The sequence below is a fragment of the Xenia sp. Carnegie-2017 genome, unplaced genomic scaffold, assembly GCF_021976095.1.
Source record: "Xenia sp. Carnegie-2017 unplaced genomic scaffold, XeniaSp_v1 HiC_scaffold_17, whole genome shotgun sequence".
NCBI lineage: Eukaryota > Metazoa > Cnidaria > Anthozoa > Malacalcyonacea > Xeniidae > Xenia > Xenia sp. Carnegie-2017.
In genome coordinates, this window is record NW_025813479.1 from 601,016 (window position 1) to 621,747 (window position 20,732).

The following is a 20,732-nucleotide window of genomic DNA, read 5'->3' on the forward strand; positions in this document are numbered from 1 at the left end:
TCGCGCATGTCGTGTCGCGCATTTTTTGACTATTTCCAAACCTTTAAAGTGATCCGAAGTCCTTTCTTAAGTCAAAATAGATTGAATTCATTATCAAGTATTGACGTCATGTAACTTTAGTGGTTGGGAAAAAGTGAGAAATCCTAATCATCTGGCTGGAATAATGGCTGACATGAGAACACGTTGTACACCTGAGTAACTCTTCTGTATAATCATTAATCTGTGATAAAACCATACACTTCAACTTAAAGGGTGGGAGGAGGGGTGTGATGTTCATATACTCAGTTGTGCACCATTGACGTTTTTTGAAATTACATTCGCTTTAAAAAAATCAGTTGGGCTGACCTGAATATAAGAATATTTACCATTTTACCCAATAATTAGCGCTTACCTTTGCCCTTGACATCAGCGTTTTGTCTCCATTATAGTACGATAAATACTTCTAGGAAATAATTATCAGAAGCAGCGGAGCATGTTTTCGAAGGTGGGGACTGGGGGGAACTAAATTGAAAATAAATTAAAACCAAGTGGAAGCGCAAACCCCAAACAGCTTAGCGTGTGTAAGGTCGCACAAAATATGAATCCACATGATCATATCGTCACGTCAGGATTCGATAAGTCACAAATAAATTAATGAAGAGTAAAACTAATGTTTAAGGTAGGTTTGAGTATGAAAAATTGTTTTTAGGTATATAAATAAAGAAGTTCAAAACAGAAAAAACAAAAACAATGAGGCCGAATCCTAGAATACAAGTAGCAGTCATAGATAGTCCTCGACTGGGTACGAAACAAAACAATAGAAAAACTTTGTTCTTGACTTTGTTTTCATTTATTGAGCATTATGTTTTGTAAGACTTGACAAAACGGTTAGCAATTTTTGTTTTCTTTTCTAAATTGTTGCTTGTTATGCACAATATGCCAACACTTTAAATATATTGAAGAGATCTACATTTAAAAATTCAGGTCCGTATTTTCAGTAAGCAAAGTTACATGAAATTATTTCAACATTGATGTTTAAACCGAAAGTACTAAAGTTCAGACAGATTTAAGGACCTTTCAAACTCATTTTGACTTTGAATAAAATTGAATTTATGCTAGATAGAACTAATAAGCTCCAAAGCAGACCACAAGACACATTAAACATGGACTAAAAAGACTAGAATGTTTTTGAGGGAAAAATTTATCGTAAATTACTAAATTCTCAAGATGACTGTCACTGACTTCGAACCATCGACATGGCAACTTGTCCAATGAAAAAACATGAGACGCATTTTTTCAAATATGAACTAAACCGGATATAATTTTTCATCTAAAAGTTTCTTCTTAGATGAAAGTCTAACAATAAATTTTCTCAATTCGTCCAGTAACAACACAGTGGAAGCAATGCAAGCTAAAAGAGCAAGATCAGAAAGCAGCAATGCTTCTGTCTGAAAAACAGCTTGCAATGGCGGGAAATAAATTACCAACATTTGACCAATGAGAGAACCACCAACAGCCATGAGAAACATACGGTTTGTCATTGAGCCAATCGTTAAAACTGACTTTACCTTAACAAAACATAAAACGTGTTGGTGTGAGAGTTAATTTATGAAGTAGCATCTGTTCGACTTTACTCTAAGGTAAAATTAAAGTTAGTAGAATGTTGACTCTTGTATTTTCTAAATTGTAAAACAAATGTTTGAAAAAACTGGTTAAATACACTAGTAATCGTTCATTTGTAAAATAGATTTTTCTTCTAACAATCCTTACTGAGCGAAAGAAGATCCTTTAATCTCATTTCTTACGCTCTAAGTCACTTTGAAGACATCAGAAGAAAAGTTAATCAAGGAAACCATTACTCTTTTGAATTGAACTGATGAGTTTTCAGTTGATATAAAGATAGTTAGAATACTTTTTTTTACGAAGAAAGCTGTTTTAATGAAAACAAAAAAACGCCAATTTCTCCGCCATATTTTTTTTCACTACTGTTCGCCATTTTTAATCATTAATGTTTGCTATCAGATCCGAATGATCCTTGTATATCGAGGATTTGCTATCATGTGACTGACAGGGGAAAGTTGTGTTGTCGGGCTTTTTGATAAACAAGTAAAGATGTTTACATTGTCGTCACATTGTCTAGTCTTTAACCAATCACAATTATTCGCATTACTTCATTTACCAATCAAACTTATCCTGCAGTCTTGATTGGCTATTGTGATAATTAAAAAGTCCGTAAAAGGAAGGGTTTGTGTATTTGATAAAAGGTTTCTATAGAGGCCATCAAACACAATGATATAAATAGACCGTTACTGAAAAACTACGAGAGAGGTCACATGACGATATTACGTCACACTCGCCCCCATTTCTCTCAAACACAAATAAAAGTTCTACTTCAACATCTTACCTGTGATCTGCAACTGAGAGCATTAAACATATCAAAAAATACAAAACACGTGAAAGTCATTGTTGTATCACGTGCTGTTATTTTGTCATCAATCATCTAAAACATGAATAATAGAACGAATGACAGTAAATTAGACACAGCAAGAGATTGTTATCCACCATTGAACATAACCATCGATTATTTCCCACAAAATAATATACTTTCTTTACAAAAGGATTCAACCAAACAGCCTCCCTTCTGTTTTCTCAGTTGACAACAGAACAAAAAGTAAAACAGACGATTCTTCCATACCTCACGCCAGAAAACCCATAATGTTCCCATCACTATAATCATTGCACTAGTGACAACATTCAACATCAGAGAGCGTGTTATGATTGGTTGTTTTACATCACGAGGTGGCTTCGTCATGACGTCACGATCCACAGGTTCAACTCCCAAACTTAAAGATACAAGGGTGGTGATTTTAGGAACGTGTTCATGATAATGGTGCATAACGAGAAAGCATTTTAATGATTATCTCATATTTATTGCAAAAATTTGATGTTTGAAAGCTAAATATAAATCCTCACGATACAATGTTTTAAGATTTAATTGCAATGACCAAGAAGTAAAAATTAAGGAATACAGGATTAGGGTAGACAAAGTCTTCTCAATTAAATTTTATCACAAATGAGCAACTTCTATCTTCAAGCAAGAGTGGTATAAAAACATTCAACTGAGACGTTCAAGTTCTAACGTGCAAACGCTTGCATCTCTAGAAAGTTTCTACAACATAATTCGCCTACCTTTGGGCAGGTGGTCCATCCATAATGATATTAATCCACAAAATTTGCATGGCATTCAAAGGATTTGGAAGTTTGAGGAAGGTCGAAATACATATCAATGTCAACGCTGCTATACTCCTGAAATAAGATAAAAAGAGTTATTTTAATGAACAAAACTTTTCAAAAAGCAACTCTAACATTTCCAAGCAAATATTTACTTACGTGCTGAGCTGGAAACGCACAAAATTCTTAATATTATAAAAAATCCCCTTTCCTTCTTCAATGGCAGACATGATAGTGTTGAAATCGTCATCCACCAAAATCATTTCCGCAGCTTCCTTACTCACATCTGTACCTATTTTACCCATCGCGATCCCTATATCCGCACGTCTCAAAGCAACTGCATCGTTTACACCGTCACCCGTCATCGCAACCACGTGACCTGCACGTTGTAGCGCCTGCAATGTGTAAATAATTGCTTTACGTCATCACTAGTTTCAGACTCCTCAACAACATAAGTCATGTACGCAAGACAATAATTAGTGAGATATTGTTTTACAAAAACAAGAAATTGTCTACGAAATAGGGAGTTGAATATTCCTTCCATAAAACAATCTAGTACAACAACATTTTAATAAAGTTGAATTCAATGTTGATTTAAAGCAGTAAGAGAAGATTTCTACCTGGACAATTGTTAGTTTATTTCTCGGACTAACACGATAAAATACGGACGTCTGAAATTATAAACATAAAACTTTTACTTCCTCAAATTGTTCATAATCTTCAATGATCAAGTATGTTTCTTTTTGCTCATCATGAGGATCCTATATCTATAAACACATCACAAAAAGAGAGTTCCCTCCCCCCAAGGTAAAATTTAACGTATAAATGCTAAATAAATGAATGCGAGTCAGTATTTCAAAGGTCAAATGTGATTTTTCTGTTTTCATACAGTAATATGGGCAACATTCTTCAGACCACATTACAACATGACAATTACCAACGAATAATGAAGCTGAATAACAAGTGAATGTTTTTATACTAATGCTAAATTCAAGATTGGGTGTTATTACATTCAAGAAATGAAACATCATTTTTCAAGCACGAGTGACTCATTCTTTACATGGCAGTTAACAAATTACTATAAATCGAAATAGTGCTGTCCTGAATTGATCCAAGATTCGTTTACTGAAAATTTATGACAATTCCATCCTCCATCTCGGCACACAGAAGGTAATTAATAACAGAAGAAAGGGATTTATAAGGCAATACGTACAACGGCTACATTGACTGTCGATACATTGTTGAATGCCGTGGTACACCTATGTATATATTTCCTCAAAATCCCTTCAAGTACATAAAAAACCTTACCCTTTTAATGACGTTATCCAGTTCGTGAGGCTGCAAGGCGTCTAGTTCTTCCCCCGAAAGCACGTGATAACCAAGTCGGTAAATTCCGACGATTTCCGCTAAACAAAAGATAACATTTGTTTAATAAGATATCGCAAGTGAAAGTTCCAACTTTTCAGTATATTTACTATTTATGGATATCAAAAAGACTCCATTAACCGAATTACGAAGTGTAAAATTCTAATACTCTTTTAAGTCTAGGCAGTTCAGACACATACGTCATAAACACGTGAAGACAACGTGGTTTGAACTCATACGTAAACTTCGAAACACTAGTCTACCGCTCTCTACTCGTTAATCTAAACGAACCTGGAGACCAATGAAATTGCTACTACGACAAGCAGTATTAATTATTAACAGAAAGTTGCAACAATTCTTATTTTCTGACTATGGCTTTCAATTCCTTAATGTAAGTCTAGAAGATAATAACATAAAACCGTACTCTTATCTAAAATACATGTCATCATTGTCATGATAATCTGTCCATTCGCTGCTGTACTAATCTTAACTTTAGAGAACTGTAGTGATGAAAAAAATCCTTACCAATAGTAAGAGCAGTGAACTTAGAGTCGCCAGTTATCATCTTCACCTGGACACCACTGCGCAATAGCGTGCGCACCGACTCCTCAACACCAGGACGAGGCGGGTCCAAGATACCCATAAATCCAAGAAAGTTAAGCTGTTCGAGACTTGTTCCACTAGCAAAACCAATCACTAAAATAAACAAAACAATGACAACATCACTGCTACAGTACTTGATCTTAGAAAGGTAAATAGTCCTCCATCCTGCGGAGTTTCTCGATCAAAATGAAAAGATTATTTACATTATAGATAAGCAGGTCACCGTCACCTATTTGGCTACAATGAAATGCAATTCTACAAAATGATAGAACGCGCCATCCGCTCAACTACAAGACCACAGATGATCCATCAGTGATTTCTATAAACGCGTGAGTGATCATACAACTCAAGATTTGCTATTCGAAAAAACTTTACGACCAACCCTGTTTTATCTATGACATCACCGACTTGACAGTCCAGTGACCAAATAGATCACCTATCTAGCACCTCACCAACTAAACTCCAAGAGTAAAATCAAAACACAAACATTACCAGATATTCTTTACCTCTCAATCCCATCGACGACATTTGTGAAATACACTTATTAATTCGCCCCAGTTCTTCAGCTGTCAACACGGCCAACTCGTCATTATTCAAGAAATGGGTGCAAAGTCCAAGAATTTTCTCCGGGGCGCCTTTCACGTAATATAGCCCCTTTAAACGAGAACGAAAACATGAAATGGTTCATCAGAACCTTGAAGATTAAGAGATTTCTACCTCAGCGTTTTGTTGTCGTTTCCAACTGCATTTTACCGCCATCCATTTGTGTTCAGAACTGAATGGCTTTTCTTCCAGACGAATATATTCATCTCTTATATCATTCATACATAACTGACAAAGATAAATCCAGAAAAAAATGAATGAGATCAACGTATTAACAAGAATTGCAGGCCCACATATTGTCAGCGGTAACTATTTAGTATAACATACCTTTATAGCGGCAACAAGTAAAGCACCTTCTGTTGGCTGACCCATCAAAACGCCCGCATTTAAGGTGGCATTATTACAAAGACAGCCTGCCTATACAGGTGGCGAAAAAATCAAAAGTTCAGTTTATGTTTAATAACGTACATTTCAAAAGTCATTTACAGTTCAGACATGTTTTGCCCAGGACGAGAGTGCTTATACAAATAGTTTCGTTAGTAGGCCATTTGATACCTCGAAAAGTACGAAATCATCAAAGTAAGTTAATGAAAAGCTTACCTCGACAATTTTTCTGATATCGGCATGCTTTCCCGGATCAACAACAACATTTCTTTCTACAAGACGTCCTTGACAGAGATAGGATTCAGATGTCGTTACGTCACCTTCAACACTATATCCAACACCTGATACCTAAGTAAAAATATCCAAAAAAATCGTCAAACATACATAAAATGCCCTGTCTGGTGCAAACTATATTTTCCTAGAGCTTTTGCATTCAGTCAACTTCGGCTATCCCTGAGGAGCAGCTTTATACTTCACAAAAAACTTCAACCAAGCTATAGGCTATCAAGATTTCATATAAAAGAAATTCGAAGAAAACAATTCAACGCTCTGACTATGTTTATGAATTACCTGCGCAAGTTTTCCATTTGCGGTACATATCTGCGTGACAGTCATCTCGTTTTTCGTCAAAGTTCCAGTTTTATCGGAGCAAATTACAGTCGCACATCCTGATTAAAAAATAACCAAAAATTGTTCTTTGTAAGTGGATGGAAAAATTCTCACAGTAATTAAAGTTAATTGTTCATTAATGGACACTTTTTCTGGGTTAACTGTCTGAATTGTCTCCCTAATTAAGTTTTTTAAATATTAATCTCCTCTTTCTTATAAAGTTTCAAAGGAATTTCTAATACTGTGGCGTCTGAAACATCTTTGAAATGTTTATGAAATGGCTACGTCATAAATTTCATACCAAGAGTTTCAACTATCGGCAATTTCTTTACAATGGCGTTTCTCTTAGACATTTTCATCACGCCTAAAGCCAGAGTCACGGTAACCACGATTGGAAGGCCTTCTGGGATAGCGGCAACAGCTAAACTGCACGGTCATATAGTGACGTCATTAGGCTGCATGTTCATCACGTGATTAACTGTATCGACTTCTGCTTTACCTTACTCCTATTGTAAACATCTCCAAAATCTTTCGATTTTGTAGCCAGCCAAGAAGGATGATCAATGCTAAAGTTTAAATGAAAGTTCACATGTGAAAAGGAGAGCAGTATTTTACAATCATAAATAGATATGTCGGTGTATTTTATTGATAAAAAACGGGGATCATTATGAGTGCAAGGATTGCACAGGGGGTATTGTTAACTTAGAAAAAATTTAAACAGGGAGAACGTTGATAAAAGCTATACTTTTCACAACTTTTTGTCAGAGATTGAACACGAGAATCATTTATCAAATAACAAGCAAAAATATAACGATATAATAGTTTCAAATACAATAAGCTCTCTGTGGTACGCTTACCAATAATACATAAAGAATAAAACGACAACTGTTTGCCCAAGGAATCCATTGTTTTCTGAAGAGGAGTTTTTGGCGGCTAAAACGTGAACATAAAACTTTGTAGAGATGAAGATAAAGTCTAAAGACGTTCGCAAAACTTATATTTAATACGAAAACTAAAATGCTAAAGATGAAAAACATGACATGAAACAAAAACTTCTGGAAATTTGTTATCTAAACAGATGTTAAAGTGAAAAAAAACATGTGAAACATGACAATTAAAAATATTTCAAGTAAAAACACTCCGTGTAAAGAATTAACACATATACAATGTATGAAATGCAAAAGCATAGCACGTGACTTGTGAAATACACGTTAGGTAAAGACAATTAAAGTGTAAAAGATGACAATTAGCAATACCTCTTCAGCTTTCATGAGTTTGAAAACTTCACCAAACTGCGTGTGTTCGCCAGTTCCCGTTACAATCCCCTAAAATATAATTTTCAATGACTTTAATTAATTTTCATTCATAAACAAAAGTATAGATAACACCCTTTTACCCTTTATCACCCTGTACTTGACAATATTTAATAATGTGGAGCTCTCAGTATCAAGAAAGAGTTTGTAAATTTTCACCTTATCTAATGCCGTCGTTAACACTAAATACATTTAAAAAGCACAGTTTAAATTGTACGACGGTGTTAATGGTAAGGCCCAAAGGTCTTGACTTCTATTTTTGCCAACATAACAAGAACATCACTTCAGAAAAGTTCATAAAGTTGAGTACCATGCCTTCATTCACCATTTTATATCATTTAACAGTCCCCCCCCCCTCCGGCTACAAGAGAGTACATTAAAGACATAATGAAATTCACACCCTCTAAAGCCTTTTCTTCCTGGTACAACTACAAAGAAACTCACCTTTCCATTTCCACAGCGAACCAAAGTGCCCATAAATGCTACATTTTTTTGCTCGGTAACGCTACTGTTCGCTAAGGCTTCTGGTATTGATGAAGTATCTTTCCTCTGGGGTTCAGTTTCCCCAGTGAAGCTTGATTCATCAATTTCAAGGTCTACGGCCTAAACACAACAAAAATATCAAGGTGAGAAAGACAGCTGGTCTTCATATGGTAAATGAGTGAGGAATTTCAGTAAAGTTTTCAAAAAGAGTAAGGAGATAAGTATGTTCAGAGGCAGTCGAGGGAGAAACAGCTCACCTCAACCAATCGTATATCAGCTGGTACACGATCACCAGTAGCTATGACAACAACATCCCCACATACTAATTCTTTGGCAAGAAAGTTTACCAATGAACCATTCCTAAAGCTAAAAATACAGAGAATATTCAACAAAGAAAAGGCATCCAACATCTATAAACTGAAAACAAATAGAATGATAGCATAATGCTATAACCAACAACTACAAACAATAACGACCTTATCTAACAACATTTGAGAAATTAACCTTCCACTCCTCTTCCTTGTAAACAAAACAATTCTACTCAAAAGCAGAGGTTAATTTCTCAAATGTTGTTAGATAAGGTCGTTATTGTTTGCAGTTGTTGGTTATAGCGTTGTGCTATCATTCATTTTGTTTAATAACATTCCAACTATTTAAACTTGTAAATATATAAACTGCTGATAACAACAAAACATTGACATTCTTAAGTTAAGAGTCCATGCACATGGTAGACATGAAAAACAAAAACAACAAGAAAATTTTACCAATGACAGGTTGGGGGAACAAGTTTTTTGATTTCTTCAACAGATTTATCCGAGCGATATTCTTGGACAAATGCCACAGTGACGACTATCAAAACGGCCTAAAAATGAAATAGTTCTCAGTCAGGGTGTCAGGACCTTAGTCATGAACATTTTCAAAAATGATTCCTAGTAAAGTCACTAATTATAAAAACATAATATATACTTACCACCGTAATGCTTAGGGCGTCATCGTATTGTCCCATTATAATGCTTACAATTCCAGATGCAAGCAGCAGCAATATCATAGGCTCTTTGAACTAAAAATTTATATAAATTTCTTTAATTTATATACTTTGCTTTAGCGAGTACATCAGGAGTGATCTGACGTTGATTCTCGAGTCCTTTAATACTCCAGTCGTTTTATACTCCAGGCTGGTGTCTTCCTCAGGAGTGATCTGATTTTGAAACTTAAGTTGTTATACTCCAGTCTAATGTCTTCATCAGGAGTGATCTGATGTTGAAACTTGAGTCCTTATATACTCCAGTCTAATGTCTTCATCAGGAGTGATCTAATTTTGAAACTTAAGTTGTTATACTCCAGTCTAATGTCTTCATCAGGAGTGATCTGATTTTGAAACTTGAGTTGTTATACTCCAGTCTAATGTCTTCCTCAGGAGTGATCTAATTTTGAAACTTAAGTTGTTATACTCAAGTCTAATGTCTTTATCAGGAGTGATCTAATTTTGAAACTTGAGTTGTTATACTCCTGTCTAGTGTCTTAATCAGAAGTGATCTGATGTTGAAACTTGAGTACTTATACACTCCAGTCTAATGCCTTTACCATGATTGATCTGATGCAGCCATTCGATTCCTACTAGAAAAATCTTAACAGAATAAAAAAACCACCCAACCTGATCAAAATATTTTCGCCATATTGGAACTTCAGCTCCCACATCAAATTCGTTCAACCCGTATATTCTTGCACGTCTTTCGGCTTCAGATTTGTCCAAACCAGTAGATATATGAGTCACAAAGTCCTTTTCTACATCGTCGATGGACATGCTAGACACTTTCGCTGATGGTATAAACGGCAACATTTTAATCTCCGGAGTCTTACTCTTACTATCTGTTTCAGATTTCGAATTCATTTAAACTGTGCAGTTTTCGCAAGCGTCGCAGACGAGAAGAAACTGTTAGCGTGTTTTCATTTCGGATATCCTGAGGACATTTCTGTCAGCAGGTTAATTCAAAACAACTTAAACATGCCAACATAACAGAAATTTTTAATTTTAATTGTCATAAATTTATTCGAGCATTCTATTTCCAAACATCACAATCATGCCGAGCGATACTTCATGTAAGTATTTCATTCATAAATTTCACGCTCCAGGAGGGGAGGTGGCTGTATCCTTCCCAAGAGCTTATTACCATAAACTATTAATTTTCTTCCGATTAGGCAGAATTTATAATATTAATAATTAAATAATAGACATGGATTCATATTGCCTATAAGATTTTTCATACATCGTCCAATTCCGCGAAGAATTTAGCTATCAATTACTGTATAGGAAATACTTTGCCATCTAAACTATTTTCCTTCTCCTCCTATAAACCCCACACCCAGTGCAAACGTCCTCCCCCCTCCCCGCCAGTAAAAACCCATCACAATAATGACCATCAAATCATTCCATAGAAAAATCCACCCGTGCTATAGTTCATACGTGAATTTAGTCCATATGATTAATAGTGAGATGTTCACAGATCACTTCAGTAGTTCACAGATTCCATCCAAATTCCGGAAAATAACATACTATTGAAAATTTTGTTACACGTTGAGAATAATTACAGCCAAATTTTTGTATATCTTGGCAAAGTTCGGTGTTCGTTGATATTTAAAGGTAAATTGTTTCATTGATATTTTTGCATTGATCTGAAAGATCCTGTTGGGAAGATTTATTTTCCTCTTCAACACAATACATAGAAACACATATATATAAGGATTTATGGTTGTATTTCATAGTTGATACATCTTGACGTACAATTCACTGACTGACAACGTCAATCTAAACATGAACGACTTATTATAGAGAATGTAAACGGTCCATATAAAACATCCGTTTCCCAAAAAATTAATGCCATTTCCAACCACCCAATCTTCCCTCCAAGGATGAACAAATAGTAAGTTCTTATTAATTGTATTCATACAAATTCTATTAGTTTACATCGAAGTTTCGAATACTTGGCTTTCATTTGAAAAATTGTTTTGATTTAATCATATTTTATATTACATACGTATGATCTTATTTTAATTATAAAAAGTTTCTATGAGAATATCAAGTGTACGCGGCTTGAAATTTTGTGCAAAATTATTCCAAAATAGGTGGCAGAGGTCTATTTTGGAATACTTGAGTTTCTTTCTGAAATTCTTCACTAAATTAGAGAGCGAGGGAACTCTCTAGTTTAGTTAGAATATTGTAAAAAATCTTTTATGTGCATGTTTTTGTGTTTTTGTGCATGTTTATGATCATCTGCAAACACCGAAGAATGGAAGTCGAAGATATTGTCTTCTCGAAACATGCCTTCTTTAAATTTTAATATTTAACCCAAAAATAAGTAATAAAAATTGGTTTAACTTACTGCAAAAAGCGTTGCTTGACAATGACAGGTTATAGCTGTGTGGTTCTGAAAGAGATTGAAGCAAAGAAGATTGATGAACGATACAAGCAGATACATGCTTACATCTCTGTTCTGCTCTTCTTGATCTTTTCGTCCTCCGCATCTGAAAAATACTGAGGAAAAAGTTGTAGTATGACAAAACAAACAAACAAACAACTGACAAACAAACACATACCGCAGTCTCAATCTTCATCGGTCAGTGCCACGAATGACTGTAAGAATAATGTTAAAATACAATCATGACGAACTGTAGGAGCACATAAATTTTCAAAAACCAGTGTTTGCAGACGATCTGTCGAAATTTCTATCAAAACTGGTACTTTACGATGATTTGCAGAAAACAGCTGTAAACTGCAAACATTTACAGGAAAGATTTACTTTAATGGCACAAAAAATAACTGTCAGATTTTTCAAACAAAGTCAATCATCTCCATTCAACATAACGGACAGACAGAAGTTAAATTTTGTACTGCTATGTAGACACTGTTATAACATCCCTCAATATTATAACAGTGCAATCATAGGTACAAATAAACCACTAAATATTCAAAGTAGACGGCTAGTTTGACTGGCTCGTTATAATCATTTCACACATAGATGTTGAGTTTAAAGATTTTGCAATACTCTGCCTGCGTATTGCAATTTCTGTTTTCAACCATGATGATGGATATAATGTAAATTACATTTTGTTTTAATTTTACGCAAGATACGAGAGCAAGAAGCACGTTTATATTAACATGCTCTAAAGCATGTTAACTGATTTGTGCTAACATCTACAAAATTACTCCATGGTATATAGAAGCGCCAGTCAGTTGTTGCACAAGTACAACACATCTCTTTACTACCAAATCCCCCAGTTATTACCAAATCAAGCACGTGTCAGAACTAGGCAATAAGCAAACATAAGCTAGCTCTCTGTTGGTCGGTCGAATTATTGATATGGACAATAAAGAAGGTCGAAGGATGATCTGTTTCTTCCGCTAGCAGCATCTTGAAGTCAACTTTGTTGTCTAGAAATATAGAATGCGAGAGAAATGAAATTGATTTTTTCAGTATCGGAAATCATCGCACCATGAACTAATTATGCTCGTTAATAAATCAGTAACTATCTCTACCTGCTTTGGTTACTTCTTAGTACTTTAACATGGCTCTCTGATCAAATAATTTAGTATGTTCAGCATCATTAATTCTTTTGACACCCTGGCTCTTGCGTTCACTTCATTGCCAGCTTTCCTCTTTATCGTCAGTGATTCTCAACCGTGTGCACTTTTAAATTATTTGTTATAGAATTGAATTTCTTAGCCTGTGGTTGTCATATAAAAACGATTTTCTTCTTTTCACCTTCCAATGGCAAAGTTACACAACGAGAAGGTGCTGTTGGTGCTGTCTTTGGTCATACTAGTCTTACTGCACAAGCAAAAATGATTATAAATTGTCAAACTAGACAGTATAAATGAAGGATTAGAATTAACATGAGCACAAACATAAGCAAGACTGAGCATAAACAAAACAATATTTAAAAGTATTTCCGTTTTCCTGGTCTTTAGGTCTCGCGAGAATACAAAATTGAATGCATGGTACACACGAATAGAATAAACATAAACGATAAAACTTTATTTCTTTTTCCCTTCAGAGTTTACAGAGAAAGACATGGAAATCTTCTTTCGTTTTTCTCTTGTTCTTTTTGTGTTCTTCTTTCAGCTAATGCCTAACACATTTCCTTTAACCTGTGTAATGGTGTGACTTCGCTCTTTTGAGAGTGTGGGAGGAGCTTTAGGAGTAAATTTGCCCATAAAAAGCGTGGTGTCATTTTTTATGTTGTTTCGTAAGCTGAAATAAGTACAAAAGATTGAAAAGAAGAATATGATGTTTGATGTTTTTTCTGTAAACCCTCGAGAGAGCCATAAGCACGCTCGTTGCTTATGCTTGGGATTACGTAGATGTTAATGTTCCAACTTTTGCTTATTGTTTTTCTTTAACACTTTATTGACACTTGACACAACATTCAAAAATACATATATTATATACAAACAATTAATGGAAAAAATTATTGCTTCGTTCCTGCAGTTGGATTGGCTGGATTTGAAAAGGATGCTTTATATGACAGACGAATTTACGTTCGTTTTATTCAGTTATTTTGGTGATGATTGACGTTGTCATCAATGTACAGTATGTCAAGAGGCATCCTATGGTGATACAGGTGAGCCACCCTCCACCCCACCCCCCACCCCCCTCAGATTTAAGAATTACTCAGGAATTTGTCCAAACAATTCATTTTTTGAGAAATTTTCAGAAATTTCCTTCAAATAGGCCATTATTTTCTGAGAAATTTCCTTAGAAAGAAGGCCATATTTGACCATCATCATCAAGCCCACTACTTCATGTAAAAGTTATATATGGTCTTCCAAGAAAACAACATAACAATTTTTTAATTTTTAAACCTCACAAGCCATCCTCCGCAAGAATATTTCTCTCCACATATCTGTTGTAAAAGAGTGAAAGGCAAATAATATTTTGAAGAACATATACAGTTCTTTTTGAAAGCAGGAAACAAGGTAAAAGATATATATGTTATTGTTATGCCTGAGTCTGACTTTGACTTTCACAGCGGGAAATTCAAACAATATTTATTTTTTATTTCTACGTATCAAAGATATTTAAGTTTTTTTTTCCTACACAGCCAATATTGTGAATTATCTTTTGTATAACATCTCTAAGTAAAGCAATATCGTTATAATGGATCAAGTTCAAGAACTTTCTGAAGCACTGCCTTTGCCATGTCAGCCATTCCTAAACGTCGAAGTAAATCAGTGCAAAGAAAGGTTAGTTCATGAAATGAACAAAGGACTGTATGCAGAATGATATTGAATTGGATTTAATGTAATAATCTAGTTGAGTGAGTCTGTGTTAGTGAAACCATGCTACAGGTGAAACTAGGTAATGAACAAATCATGTTTTTGTTTTGTAAAGAAACTTGAATAATTTTAATATGTTACTAGATTGACATCATTAGTCATATGTTATGCTTCAACAGACTCACTTCTTCAAACACCACTGTGCTGTCAACTCTACCCAATTTTTGGACTTCCACCCTGAACAAAACCATTAATTCAATTTGATAATAAGCATAAAAACATCTTAATAGTATTTACCACTTTATTTTAGCACAATCCCGGAGTATAAAATTGTAAAGGTTGTCGAAGACTTTCTTATCAACATGAATACGCTTCATGGCGACTCATGTTTCGTGGAATTTGTCGATCCTTTTTTGAAGGAACATGTCAAGAGCATAACTATTGTGTGTGACACAGATAATTTTTCAACGTATGGCAAGGTTATTGATCCTATTATCAGACAATATTTACTTTAGCATGTGTGAGAGTAGGCTGTTCACACCCCCCTGGTACTCCACACATCCCTTTTTGTTGAACCCCCCCACAGAAAAGAAAATGCAAGAACTCTTAGAGGATTGACTTAGTTTGATAATGAAGATTTACATGAAGTACAAACCTTCATTATTTTTTTAACAGATAATTGATTTGAAAAAAGTTATGCTAAAGTATCATGTCTATCAACTTCATGATGGGGGGCCTGGATATGAAGAACTTGAGGACGATATATCTGCTGCAGACAACTGGCTTTTGCCTACAGGTGATTAATTTTGCCTGCAAGTAGGTAGCATTTGCCTGCAGGTGGGTAAATTTTGCCTGCAGGTGGGTTGCATTAGCCTGCAGATAGGTAAATTTTGCCTGCAGGTTGGTAGCATTTGCCTGCAGGTGGGTAAATTTTGCCTGCAGGCGGGTAAATTTTGCCTGCAGGCGGGTAAATTTTGCCTGCAGGCGGGTAAATTTTGCCTGCAGGTGGGTAAATTTTGCCTGCAGGTGGTCAACTCACTTCAGTCCCAGGTCTTTTCGCTTTCACGAGCTATAAGTATTAGCAACTAATACAATTAATTCATCATTTTTAGAGGATTTTCAGGGCTTGTGGGAAAGCTTGCTCTTTGACTCGGATGTGAAAAATCAGGTTGTTCTTTACGATGAACATTTAATGTTTTCTCCCTTGAGCGAAGTTTAAATTGTACCTTGTTAATGACGTCTTTAGCTCCGAAATAAGTTAACGTTTCAAACAGTTAGCTTTCAAAACGTCAATTAGATTTTTTAAGGATTTTCCTAGTTTCTCCTATTCTCCAATGTACATTAATGTACTCGTTTATCCCTAAGCAAAGTTCAACGAAGTCACTGATCTGCTAACTTATTAATCTCTAATATTTTCAAAAGGTTTACGCAAGCGATGACATTGTGCACCGTTGTAGTGACAAAGCTTACTTAGTAAACATTAAAAATACACATCTCAGCAATTCTAGGGAGTTATGTCGATTAAAAAAATGTTAAAATTTTGTTTTCCTAATTTATTTACGAAAGTATATGTCGTGCCATGACTATGATATTTCATGTATCTCATTTTTATCTTATTTTTGTAGTTGCTAAGATATGCGGCAACGACTCTTCTCTTCTCCGACAGGTTTGTCGTGTGAAATGAAACTATTGAACTGAAGACTTTTTAGAGAAGCGAAATTGCAAAATCGTCCGTTTTTCCATCTTTCTAAAATCACTCCCAAACAATGACTTTTCAGAGAATTTATAAGTCACGTGTTTGAATCACATTTTAGAGGCGTCGATTTCAACATCATCTCGTGGAATAAAGTTATCTTACTGCATGGTAAGTTAGTTTCCTTGGTAACCATACGTGAGTAGCTACTTACTTCATCGTCCGTCACGTGTATCTTTTTACGAATCAAACTGGATTCTATTTTTGCGTGTGTTGACTTTGTAACAACTCTCATCTTTACGGAGTAAATCTCTTATCACTCATAACATTCAAGATTGAAAAATCACATATCAAAGTATTCATGAGAATAAGTTAGCTGCAATCAGATATAAAACGCGAGAGACGAGATGGTGTTTTAACGAGCCAACTGCGAAATGACGTCACGACCACCATGTTTGTGTGACGTCACCCGAAAACAAACAACGAAGCCAATCAAATACCAGCATTTACCATGCATAGTATATCATGTTTGTCTTCACGTGATCTACTGCAAATATCCAGAAGAATGAGTCGAGGTTTTCTTTGAAACCTTCACAGGACCACCCGGTACTGGTAAAACATCCTTATGCAAGGCGCTTGCTCAAAAATTATCCATACGACTTTCTGAAAGGTAAAAAACCACATTTCATTTTGATGTTACGTAAATCGCAATCCATTACTATCCATGTGTGTACTGCAACTAATATTGCCACGTAATTTTATTGTTATGTCGTGAATTATAAATACAAAGTATGATCCGAAAAAGGACACGTTGTAAACTCAACATTCAATTTAGAAAACAAGACGATTAAAAATGTAAATATTACACTTTCAATTGTTTTGCTTTGTAACTTTTATTTAAGTTTACAAGATGTTCTTTTTTTGCATAATCTTTTACTTTGTTTTTAATGAAATTGTCGTCTGCTCAAGGATTATGAACTATATAATTAAAGTGTGTTTCTACTTTTGAATCCTTAGATTTAACTATGGCCAGCTTATTGAAATAAACAGTCACAGTTTATTCTCGAAATGGTTTTCCGAGGTAGGCATCATTTTGAATAGCTCAAAGCAACATCACCGAGTGCGAAAATCTTTTGGAACCACAAAACATTGCCATAAATTTCCGTGAATTTAACCATCTTTCAAACTGTCATCCACCTTTGTCGTCACTCCCTGTCAATGTAAAATGCACGGCTCACATCAAAATATCAGTTTAGAAAACTGACATTTATATACCTGGGATTAAGATCTCGTTGAAGTTAATAAATCTAGTTCCGTATCACAAAATGATCATATCCAATTGAAAATAGCATCTGTAATTTAAAATGTACATTGACATTATCTTTCCCTACAAACAGAGTGGAAAGTTAGTGATGAAAATGTTCCAGAAAATTCAAGAGTTTATCGACGACAAACAAGCTTTGGTCTGCGTTCTTATAGACGAGGTAAACTTTGCTTAAACATTTCTTTCTTAATGCTCATGGTCAGATAGATGAAAAATCACCGACTATTTTTGTTTCTTGTTTCACGAAATACCCGAAGCACATGTACGCTTGTCGATAATGTTTGAGGAAAATACCTTTGCTATCCATATCTTTTACTTCCGAAGGTTGAAAGTTTAACATCGGCAAGAAAATCTGCGTTGAACGGACAAGAACCTTCGGATGCCATTCGTGTTGTGAATGCATTTCTCACTCAAATTGACCATATAAAAAGGTAAATGCAAAATATGAGCAGAATATGCATTTCGGCGAACATTGCGTCCTCGTGGATTTTTTAGTGGACTAAGAGATTGTATTCGGTTATATGAACGGCGAGGCCAGCCGGCAGGGTTGTTGCGTTATGTATTTTTTAATAAAATAGAGACTTTGTCGTGGTGACAAATCTGAAAATAGTTCTAAAGATAGCAAATACCATAGTGAATGGTAAAAGTAATATAATAAGTTGATAGTTCTTACAAGAACTGTTTTAAGTAAAGAGCACTAACCCAATAGTTCTAAATTAAACGACACGATTCATTTCGGCAGACTATTCCTCAGGTGTCAACGTCTGCTAAATGAAATTTATAATCTACCGATATTTTTAATGCCAAGACAACAGTCTTTATCAACTTATTATATTACATTTACCATTCACTATGGTATTTGCTTTCTTTAGAACTATGTATTATTTCTTTCTCTACAATGTTGTCGCTTTTACAGGGAGTAAAAGCACGAAAATATTTATATGACATTAACAAACTTGCTTGATGAGAACTTTGCTCAGTCAAATACTTACTATCTATCAATTACGTATTTACAGAAGTCTTCATTTGAACTTCATTTATGCGTTTATTTGCTAAACCTAGTCTTCCCCAATGTTGTTTTCTTCTTATTTCAGACATCCTAATGTAATTATATTGACAACATCGAACATAACTGGAGCCATTGACGTTGCGTTCGTGGACAGGTTGAAAAATATGTTTATGACTCGGAACATTTTTTAATTCACTTTCTCATCTAACTTCGCTATTTGTTCGCCCACAGAGCCGACATCAAACAGTATATTGGCCCGCCATCAGCTAAAGCTATTTATAAAATTTACCATTCTTGCATCAAGGAACTTGTAAGGGTAGGGTATTCAATGTTTTTACCACAGGATAAGAAAAAATATAGTTGAAACAGCACTATTTGTTTGTATGTAACTTATGTCTTCTTGTGCACGTGATCAACGAAATGGCTGCCGGTCAATTATATTTTCTGACCTAAAAGGAACGCGAAATGGCTTACTGCAACCTGTCATCATATACAATATGAAACAACAATTTGCCTCGTGAAGTATATCCCCTCTTCTCAGTACTGTGTACCTGTACGTCTACTGCTTTATTTCCATACCACAATATAGTCGTTTGTGCAGCAAACTAAGTTTTACAAACACGTTGCTTAAATAGAGATTAAACGTTGCTTAAACGATTACATTGTTGATAATGTTTACATAACCAAAATTAATGTTCATCTTTTCATCACAGACCAGTATCATATTACCAGCCACTCAAATTTTGGATTTAAGGTACAACTGAAAAAATCTACGAAGTTTTATTTTGACGAAAATTGACGTTGCTTTTTTTCTTCTTATATTTGTCCTTTATTGTGTATGTAGAGCTCTGGAAATTTTACGGTTTGTTAGAAATTTTTTTGTTCACTTCTATGTTGATGACATGGTTTTCATTTCCGATGTTCAACTTTTCCTCCCTATTTTCCATTGCAGCTTTGTCGACAACGATGTAACACACTGTAGTCTTAAATTAAAGAAGATAGCCGAGTAGTAGTAGATGTTTAGATCGTCCAGTTAGTGGAGTCCTGCGAAGACTGTTGATGTTGATGTTGACTGACTTCTCGACAACCTTAGCGGTAGTCATCTTCAGAGTCAACATCAACAAAAACAGTCTATCTCAGGACTTTACTAACCTGGACGACCTACATCTACAAACATAACGATACTTCTACAAACATGATTTAAATGTAAAAATTAGTTGAGTTGTTTGTGTATGTTCAGATGAGTTCTCAAATAATTTGGGACTGAGGTTTAAAATATACCGTCTTAATACTTGCAACATAAATAAATTGAACTTTGTAATACATCTACATTTAAGTCGTAAAGATGTTTTTCTTTGTTATCGTAGTCAGTAGTTATCAAGTAATGGACCACTCTCAAAATCACAAATATTGGTTAACTTTGGTTATGTTTCTTTGGAAGGCCTAACCCCCTAATTTTTTCTTGGGGCTTAAGCTTACCCTCCTGCTTTCTTTGAACTTGCAAGGAGCAATCAAGCGTCTCACTGTGATAAACCTACGAAGTACTCTTTATCTCATTTTCTTGTTTAGAAAGTTATCAACTAAGTGGTCGAACTCTTCGTAAACTTCCATTCCTTGCACATGCGCTGTATTCAAAGTAAGTAATACGAATTAAAGCCTTCACCCGTGTTCTTTTGTTGTACATGCATGTACTTATATTGTCCCTCAAACCTACGTAATAGGCGCAAACGATAACCTTAGAAGAGTTTTGAATAATCTTTCAATGGTTGTCGACAAGCAGTTCAAAGAAAAGAGAATCTTTGCTCAGTTGGTGAAGAAAAAGGCGTGCAAACGTGATCTTTTAACGATTGTATACTTTTATA

General features: G+C 35.0%; 2 protein-coding genes across 2 annotated transcripts; one reads left to right on the top strand and one right to left on the bottom strand.

Annotated features, from left to right (window-relative positions):
* Positions 1 to 813: 813 nt before the first annotated feature.
* Positions 814 to 10,641, bottom strand: LOC124437808 (calcium-transporting ATPase type 2C member 1-like). Its single transcript, XM_046987733.1, has 22 exons — positions 10,225 to 10,641; positions 9,541 to 9,630; positions 9,335 to 9,432; positions 8,828 to 8,936; positions 8,532 to 8,690; positions 8,031 to 8,099; positions 7,632 to 7,707; positions 7,274 to 7,340; positions 7,076 to 7,200; positions 6,736 to 6,833; positions 6,382 to 6,513; positions 6,109 to 6,198; positions 5,896 to 6,009; positions 5,685 to 5,832; positions 5,101 to 5,271; positions 4,519 to 4,616; positions 3,831 to 3,881; positions 3,370 to 3,605; positions 3,169 to 3,285; positions 2,675 to 2,822; positions 2,384 to 2,479; positions 814 to 1,547 (listed from the first exon to the last, which is right to left on the bottom strand). The coding sequence occupies exons 1-22, from the start codon at positions 10,459 to 10,461 to the stop codon at positions 1,287 to 1,289; spliced, it is 2,790 nt and encodes a 929-aa protein (XP_046843689.1). The 5' UTR covers positions 10,462 to 10,641; the 3' UTR covers positions 814 to 1,286.
* A 3,799-nt stretch (positions 10,642 to 14,440) lies between these two features.
* LOC124437812 (pachytene checkpoint protein 2 homolog) lies at positions 14,441 to 19,244 on the top strand. The gene is made up of 13 exons (XM_046987736.1): positions 14,441 to 14,544; positions 14,713 to 14,811; positions 15,155 to 15,323; positions 15,520 to 15,640; positions 15,957 to 16,012; positions 16,470 to 16,510; positions 16,659 to 16,708; positions 17,135 to 17,207; positions 17,555 to 17,618; positions 17,935 to 18,021; positions 18,186 to 18,292; positions 18,956 to 19,024; positions 19,102 to 19,244. Exons 2-13 carry the CDS (start codon positions 14,726 to 14,728, stop codon positions 19,232 to 19,234), a joined length of 1,056 nt encoding a protein of 351 aa, XP_046843692.1. The 5' UTR covers positions 14,441 to 14,544; positions 14,713 to 14,725; the 3' UTR covers positions 19,235 to 19,244.
* The last annotated feature ends 1,488 nt before the right edge of the window (positions 19,245 to 20,732 follow it).

Bases quoted from the DNA above. Each gene is read 5' to 3' on its own strand.
- LOC124437808 (XM_046987733.1), bottom strand. From the start codon at position 10,461: ATGAATTCGAAATCTGAAACAGATAGTAAGAGTAAGACTCCGGAGATT. The intron at 7,708-8,030 runs GTATTGCTAATT...TTCACGTTTTAG, and splicing joins AACTCATGAAAGCTGAAGAG to CCGCCAAAAACTCCTCTTCA. The intron at 3,286-3,369 runs GTAAGTAAATAT...ATCTTATTTCAG, and splicing joins GTGCGTTTCCAGCTCAGCAC to GAGTATAGCAGCGTTGACAT.
- LOC124437812 (XM_046987736.1), top strand. From the start codon at position 14,726: ATGGATCAAGTTCAAGAACTTTCTGAAGCACTGCCTTTGCCATGTCAG. The intron at 14,812-15,154 runs GTTAGTTCATGA...ACTTTATTTTAG, and splicing joins GTAAATCAGTGCAAAGAAAG to CACAATCCCGGAGTATAAAA. The intron at 15,641-15,956 runs GTGATTAATTTT...CATCATTTTTAG, and splicing joins CAACTGGCTTTTGCCTACAG to AGGATTTTCAGGGCTTGTGG.